Below are 8,396 nucleotides of genomic sequence, written 5' to 3'. Positions count from 1 at the left end.
AACCTAAAGGGATCTTCTATACCTTTAATTGAAATGATTTGATTTTAAAAAATGGCAGAAATTAAAACATGTCAATTCTATGACCACCCCAGTTATGTCCGTAAAGGCTCTCAGCAGTTTTTAACAGGTCAGATCATAGAGCACAGTTTATTGTTTTTGATCAAATTCAGAGGGTTTAAGATATCCTGATAATTGCACGTCTCCAGCTGGAATGAAACTGGTGGGAGTATAGTTTATTAAATATGTTTTAACCACGAAGTCACCAGGACCTCACCCTTAAAATGTGTTGTTTTTCATTACACATACACATACCTTGGGGTATATAAACCTCTGGTTAGAAATCAGTCGTTGACCACTGAGATACTAGAAGAAAAAAAAAGTTAAATTTGGATTTGATAATAAAGACAGAAGTAATAATTAATGAAGAGCTGTGTGTGGCAGGGTTAACTAAAATTAAAACTAACTGAAAAAAGAATTTAGTTAACTGAAATAAATTTAAAAAAAGAAAGAAAACAAAATAAAAACTACAATGAACAATGCAAAACTAACTACAACTACTGAATTGCAGATATAATCAGCTTAGTTTTAGTTCTTGAGATAACGGGTCAGCTCATTTGACCTCAGTGTCAGGCATTATTTCATCCTTTACAGATTCTACTAATCAAGGCTTTCCTCCTAATGCCTGAAAAACTAAAACGAAAACACAGCTCTTCATTAATTACTACTTCTGTCTTGTATAATGGGCCAAGTGGTTGAAGGGTGCAGTACCTCCTCCCGCGATGCAGGGGGCGCTCTTCCCTCCAAAGCCTCGACTCCGACGCTCAATCAGTGACGTGGATTTTCATTCATGCAGTCACTGCTGCCAAAAAAACACACACAAGACTCACCAACATTTCTCAGCCTTCCCACTAACTTTACTCATATTTACAAGTTGGACTACTCGTTTTCTACCGCTTCGTAAAACAGGTGAGCAGATAATGTGGAAAGTGTTTTTTTAAAAATGGGTTTTAAAAAATGTATAAATTAGCTTTTTATGTGATGTGTATTTATTTGTCATGTGGACTTTACTGTGTGCTTTCTTACAGTTTCCCCCCACAGATATCAAACATGAGTAAAAGCAGCAAAGTGTTGAACCTGAAGGATAAAATCAGCGGTAATGAAATGGACCTGAGCTTGTGCAACCTGTCTGAGGTGCCAATCAGAGAGCTGGTGAGTTGCTCTGTGTCTCAGTCTGTGTGTTATTATGTTGTGAGGTTAAAACATTAAAACATTACATCAGTGTGCTTTAACCCTTTGTAGGTTTGCTCAACCATTTGGTAGAGGTCACTTTGTGTCATGATATCTGATCAAAAACAAAACCTAGTTCACTTAAAACTTTTTGGGCAATCTTTACCACTTGTATGAGGTATGCAATGTACAGACAGACCATCAGATTGAGTTATGGTTGTTAGATACAGGTTGTGCTAGTGTATAAACAAAGAATAACACAATTCACTGCTGACATAAGAGATCCTGCTGGACACATTTTTGAAGTTGAGTTTCATTTTTTCATCTTGTACATGGACAGAATGAGGTCTGTAAAACAAAATGTAGGGTCAATGAGAGAAAAAAAATCCATGTTTTATGTTGTCATGGCGTAGGAAAAGCAAAAAAAGTGTTTAATAGCATTTTATTAGTGTGGCCTACAAAGGGTTAACATAAAGCTGCCATGTTATAGTTTCATGTCAGCTTGTTTCTCTGTTAAAATGGTGGTTTAAATATCACAACTTTTTATTTTCTATTTTTCATAATAAACTCTTAATTTATCCCCAACAGGCTTTATTCCCTAAAGCAACTGTGTTAGACTTGTCTTGCAACAACATCACCTCCCTCCCTGTAAGTACAAACAGACACAAATCCCGAACTAAACCACACAATTCATTTTTATTAAATTACAAAAAATGTCAACCCGCTATATTAATGTAGACTGTTCATTTTGAAACACTTAAAAGGTAGCAGTGAGGTATCCATATGAATGCTGGAAGATGTTTTCCATGCTGTAATCATTCCTCCTGTTCATACATGACTATTAAAAGAGCTCATTCAAATGTGCTTTCAGTGTAAGTGATGGCGGACAAAATCCACATTTTGTGCAAAAAAATTCATTTAAAAGTAGATGTGAAGCTAATATGAGGCTTCATCAGTCTGAGTTAGTCATATCAAGTGAATATCTGCCACATTTACAGTCTTTTAAGCATCAAACTCCCTCTCAATGTAACAAAAAGAGGGACTTTGGCACTAAAAAGACTATAAATGTTGAAAGATATCTATTTGATTTGACTCATTTGGACAATTGAAGCTTCATATTAGCTTCAGACAAACCTTTAAATACATTTTTGCACGGATGAGGCTCCCATCACTTACATGTAGGAGGGTTAGGGTTAGGGTTAGGGTTAGGGTTAGGGTTAGGGTTACTGAAGGGGTCTTCTAGTGTTCAGTATGAACAAGGGGAATAATTAAATCATTATTATGTATTTGGGAAGGTTAGTGTAATGTTTCAACTATTATAGGATTTATTTGAGGTTTGATCCATTAAGGCAGAAACCACTCAGTAATGAATGTTTTACTGGATCATAAATAAATTATTGAGTCTGAGTGATTTCCTTAAAACGTTGTTAAAACAGTTTGGCATTAAAAGATATAATTTTGCCTTCTTATTTTTGATTGTTGGCACAGATTGAAGCAGTTAAAAGTAAAGATTAACATTAAGTGTATTAAGTCTTCCACACAGTCTCGAACAAAACTATAGAAGCTACAGTTTTGCATCATTTATTTATGTATCACTTGTGCTGCTTTCTGCTTATTGTATCAACATTAAACTCACCTGCAGACTTTCCAGCGTTGTCTCTGTGTTGAACACACTGAAAAAAAGTTAGACTAATCTTCTTCTGTCCTCCTGCCGGGTTTCTTTCACGCAGCCGGAGTTTTGCAACCTGACCCACTTGATCAAGGTGGATCTGAGTAAAAACCAGCTGACCAGTCTGCCAGACGACCTGGGGAATCTGGTCAACCTTCAACATCTGGACCTGTACAACAACAAGCTGACTACGCTGCCCGTCAGCTTCTCTCAGCTCCGGGTGAGTCGCAGACGCAAAACTAATCATGGAGCTGGAAAAAGTGACGTATAATATCAAGACTAAAGATGTGCAGTTTTTAAAAAATCCAGCTGTTCTGATTTATAATCCTCTTCTAACATAAGATGCTGTTGTCTGTTTTCTTAGAGGTCACCCATCACAGTGTATATATTTTAACTTTTTGGCTGTCTGACTAAAAGGAAAGAGCGAAGGAGACAAGAAGTTATAAAGAACAAAGACAGAAGCTCTTGTTCTCATTGGTTTTTAAAGGACATTTTGGAGTTATTTGCTTTCTTGCAGAGATTTAGATGAGAAGATTGATACCACTCTGATATCTACCAGCTAGATATGAACATTTAGAGCCAGAAGCTGATTAGCTTAGCTTAGCACAAAACCTGTAAACAGAGATAAACCTAGTCTTAGTAACTTTAAATATGTGTTCAGTATGTACAGAAATGAAGATTTTTAGACATTTATTGGACAGGGCCAGGCTAGCAGCTTCTCCCTGTTTCCAGTCTTCATGCTAAGCTAAGCTAACCAGCTGCTGGTGTAACATTACATTTGGTATATAGACATTAGAGTGGTCTCCATCTTCTCATCTAACTCTCTGCAAGAAAACTGAAGTATTCCCAAAACGTTTAACTATTCCTTTAATGGTAAAAATGTGTACTTTGATTTGTGTTAAGATTCAGACTAACTTTAGTACTTTACAATTTTAAAATGTGTATTAGTGCACACTGAAATGAAATAAGACATCATGTCCTTACTTAGATAATGTGTTTGGTTGCTTCGCTGTCTTCTTTTTGATTTCTTGACACTATTTATCTAACTTTGCTTGTGCGTGTGTTTGTTGTCAGAGTCTGAAGTGGCTGGATCTAAAGGATAACCCGCTGGAGGCCGGCTTGGCCAAAGCTGCGGGAGACTGTCTGGATGAGAAGCAGTGCAAACAGTGCTCCTCCAAGGTGAGAAAGAGAGACCAACAATGACTAAATTAGTACAGTTTGCTTCTCAGTGTCAATTGTGGAAAACTGATGATAAGTTTCTTTCAGGTTCTGCAACACATGAGAGAAATTCAGGTGGAGGTTGATCGCACACGAGAGAAAAGGCTTTTGAGGGAAAAAGGTGAGTCATCAAGAAATCATTGAATTTGAGCTTCAAAGGAAGAGAGTGATAGTACTTTTTGGGTACTGACAGAAATGTGTTCATAGAGTTCAGAGTAATGAAAAGTGGCATCACTGTCTTACAGATCATATTGTTTCTGATTTAAGTAAATTAAGTAAATTGTGAGTTTTGACAAATGTATACATTTTAGAACTTTGGCTTATTTTATAAAATGATAAAAATGGTTTGCTAGAAAAACATATTTCACATTAAACTGTAGAAAACTCCAGTATCACATCTCTCTGTACTGTGTATCTTCCACCTTGTCCAGCAATGAATGTACATTTTTCTGTACGTTTTTTCACAGTAGTCTTTTAGGAGAGCATTAGGAGCACACCACACGCCCTGTTGATTAAAATGTGAAATTACTACACACCTGAAAATAGTCATAACCCAGGGGTGCCAGCGCCCTGCAGATAAGGCGAGGAAGGCTTTGTTTTATCTGAAAATATTACTGACACGCCCATATCAACAAAGAAACAGTCACTGGTTGTTGTAATTGCTCTTCCTGCCCACACTGACTGCAAAGAAATCATTTCTTCAAGCAGTTTTAATGTAAGCAATAGAGGGTCAAAATCCTTGTTTCATGCAAAAATGAAGTTTTAAGTAGTAGGAATTTCGTGCCAAAAAGACAAATAACCTAATAACCACTTGATCCGTCATATCTCTTATCAGCTTCAGCTAAAGTACACACATTCAAACCACTATAGTCTGAAGAAAGACTTCAATTACACTCTGAAATAAAGCTGAAAGTTAAGATTTATTAGTTAGTCTAGACTCACACTTCCTGTATACAAATTAAACTTCCTTCTGAATTTCCTCCCGTATCTCGTTCAAAGATTAATTTTGTTTCTCCAGCTGATCACACGGTAAGTAGGTTAAGACGGAAAAGTAAAGTGCTTTTCTGGTCTCGGGAGTTTTATCTAATGAAGTTTGGAGCTGAAGATGAAATCAGCAGCGCACCTACATGGAAATTAAATTAACATTCTGGTTTTCTGCTGATCTTTTTCTCAATCAGAGCTGGAGAAGAAGAGGGAGGCGAAACAAAGGGAGCGGGAGGCCAGAGAGAAGGAGGCTCGGAAACGGGAGAAGGCGGAGGAGAAGGACAAGAGGAGGAAAGAGTACAACGCTCAAAAGGCGGCTTTGGCTGCACAGGAGCAACAGAAGAAGAGGAACGAGGAGAAGAAGAAAAAGAATGGGCAGGCAGCAGGTGGGTGCAGATCTCAGGTCTCATCTCCAGAAAATCAGCTTTATTCACGAGTTATTTTTGGTTGTAAATATTTTTTTAAACTAAAGGTGATGCTGTTCTGTGTATGTGGTATTTATGAGGATTTATTAGTCTTGGTTGCATTTTAAAGATGATTCACCATCTGAGATTTGAGAATCAGCTTCTTAGAAGCATCACAAATGACAAGGTTGATGTTTGGCAGTTGATTCTTAAATATTGGATGTTGAATCTTCTTTCTCAGCACCTTCATGATGTACTTGAATTGTAGTTAATGCACCAAAACAGGCGAAATTCCACGTGCACTCCTTCAAGAATACAACTTTTTAAAGGAATTGTCGTTCTAATATCACTTTGTCTCATTTCAGCAGATAAAAAGGCAGCTGTGAAATCGGCGCCGACACCTCGACGTTCTCTGATTGGCCTGATGTTCAAGCTCCTCTTGCTGCTGCTGCTGGGATTGGCCGGAGTCGCCGCTGCCTGCCGGCTGACCGACCTGCAGAAGGAAGCCCTGTGTGTGCCAATCAACGCCGCCGTAGACGACGGCCTATCCTGGGCCAGAGTGCAGGAGGGTGTGGTCAGACAGCTGGTGCAAAATCTGTCGACTGCAGCGAAGGAGTTTCTTGAATCCACGCAAGCGTCTAAGAACTAAATACTCATCTGCCTCCATCGATACCCAGAGCTTCAGATTTTCACTCCAATCTGTAAATACTGGGAGTTTTTTTTTTTTTAAATGCTGAAATCATGATTTTCATTAAGATGAGTAACCCTGCTTCCCCTCGCCCTGTTTGTGGTGCTGGGAGGTGAAGAGTTTGTACAGATAGATGGAGGATGGACAGATGTGTAAAAAAAAAAAAACAAAAAAAAAAACTTAAATTCCTATGGAATTGTTGTCGCTCTTGTACCCTCTTTGTACTACAGCCTGTTTTTTAAAAAGTCATCGTCTTAAAAGCCTGGCGACCATGTTTTGCACTTTGCGCAGCAGCCAGGCTGTTGTGCAGCTCGGTGCATCACACGGACCTCGGGTTGATTTGAGAGATGCAGTGAAATGTCAGGTGGCCCTGTCTGTGCTGCACTGGAGCGTCGAGTCACGTGTTCACTGCCAGTCAAGAGTTGTGCATCAGCCAGTGTGAGACGTGGCAGTCTGAGCATGTGCAGTGAAGGCTGTGTGAATGAATGCCTCCTTCGTCTTTCAAGTCTTATAACAGTCAAACCAGCTAAATCTCACACACACACACACACACACACACACACACATACACATACACACACACACACACAGATATAGCATGCAAACTAGAGCCCAACTGTTACATCACAGATTTTCATTGTATGTAAATGACAAGAAACTGCAGTACAGAGATGTCTAAGAGAAGTTTTAAGATAACTTAAATACAAAGTAATCATTAAACAGTCAAAGATAAAACATACCCCTCAGCAAAAATCCTCTAAACTCTGAAATAAATTAATTCAAAAAGTAAAGTAAAAAATAACGGCTAATATATCGTTACTAATATAAACTACTAATATTCTGTTTTGGCCTAAAATAATCAGCTGGGCTCAAACATGCAAACTCCAGCTGTACTAACTGTACTAAAAGTTTTAAAGGATCATGCCAAGGATTTGCACATGTTACACTTTGTGCTGTTAACATTTCATGTATTTCTCCTCCTACAGTCATTGGTTTCCATTTATTTCTGAACATCAGTTATACTCTTGAAACGTGCTGGACGTCACTGGAACATTAAATTATTTCTGTTTTAATTTGTAGTTAGAGGGAAATGCAGTGTACAAGATACATTACCAGACAGTCATAATGCAACTTTGACAATAATGAAGATTTAACAAGTCTGCTAATTGATTTTGAAGCCATGAATAGAAACCAGTGGACACATAGAAGATGGGGGGGGGGAAATGCAAAAACACAAACAGCATGTTTTACATAAATAATTTGAGTTTTTATGTTTTGTTGTCAAGGAGATCTTATTGATATTGTCATTTAAACACTGTAATAGTTATAAGATTTAACTCCAAATACTCTGGTGAATAAGGGCCCTAAGTCTGAAATGGCTTTTTTTTTTCAGTTTAGCTGGTGACTTTTGAACTTATTTTCATCTGCCAAGACGTTTTCATGCAAGAAATCTGCCTTTACAGTCTGCTGCACTGGTTCTTGTACAGCTTTGTCTATGCTCAAACATCAACAGCATTAATAAAAGGCTATGCACTGCAAGGAAATATCTGAGCGATGTGACTGTTTGTGTAACAGAAGAATAATGTTGGAAATGAAAACCTCGTCAAATGGAAAATGATCCCTACTAAGAGTTAAGACCTCAGAGCCAAAGTAGATGATTCATGAATAATGTGATCTTATGTGGTTATAAGTTTATGTGTTTTAGATACAGTGGCATGAGAAAGTATGTGAATCCTTTGTAGTTACCTAGTTTTCTGCATTAATTGGTCATAAAATGTGATTCAATCTACATGTAAGTCACAAGTATAGACAAACACAATGTTCTTTACCTAATACCACACAAACAATTATAATATTTTATGTCTTTATTGAACACATCCATTAAACATTCACATTGCTTGTGGAAAAAGTAAGTGAACCCTTGGATTTAATAACCAAATTATACATTTCCAGTACTTTTAACATTAAGGATGAACGAAAGAAAAACCTAACAACCTAACATGTCCGAAAATGATGAAAATCACTGAAGTAGTTCAGTCGGTTCACTTCAGTTTCAAACAGGAAAACTGTGACAAGTGCAGCAGACTAATGCAGCAATTAGGAGGAAACCGAGATAAATAAGTTTGCTGTAATGCACAATTTTTTTTTTCACTCACTCTTTATGAAAATGAAAAATGCTTCTCTTGATTCTCATTGACAAATTCTG

The 8,396-nt window shown here is 37.6% G+C and overlaps 1 protein-coding gene across 2 annotated transcripts; it reads left to right on the top strand.

Annotated features, from left to right (window-relative positions):
- The first annotated feature begins 865 nt into the window (after positions 1-865).
- lrrc59 (leucine rich repeat containing 59) lies at positions 866-7,154 on the top strand. 2 transcript variants are annotated; one of them, XM_053340783.1, is made up of 8 exons: positions 866-966; positions 1,086-1,209; positions 1,816-1,875; positions 2,958-3,116; positions 3,971-4,075; positions 4,163-4,235; positions 5,293-5,484; positions 5,868-7,154. In XM_053340783.1, the coding sequence occupies exons 2-8, from the start codon at positions 1,108-1,110 to the stop codon at positions 6,149-6,151; spliced, it is 975 nt and encodes a 324-aa protein (XP_053196758.1). In that variant the 5' UTR covers positions 866-966; positions 1,086-1,107; the 3' UTR covers positions 6,152-7,154. The 2 variants fall into 2 exon arrangements, with proteins under 2 accessions (XP_053196758.1, XP_053196759.1); XM_053340784.1 differs by having other exon boundaries at positions 957-966; positions 1,099-1,209.
- Positions 7,155-8,396: the final 1,242 nt, after the last annotated feature.

Source organism: Scomber japonicus, chromosome 20, assembly GCF_027409825.1.
Source record: "Scomber japonicus isolate fScoJap1 chromosome 20, fScoJap1.pri, whole genome shotgun sequence".
In the NCBI taxonomy this organism is placed as follows: Eukaryota; Metazoa; Chordata; class Actinopteri; order Scombriformes; family Scombridae; genus Scomber; species Scomber japonicus.
The sequence above is the reverse complement of the archived record's forward strand: the minus strand, read 5'-3'. Positions and strand labels throughout refer to the sequence as shown.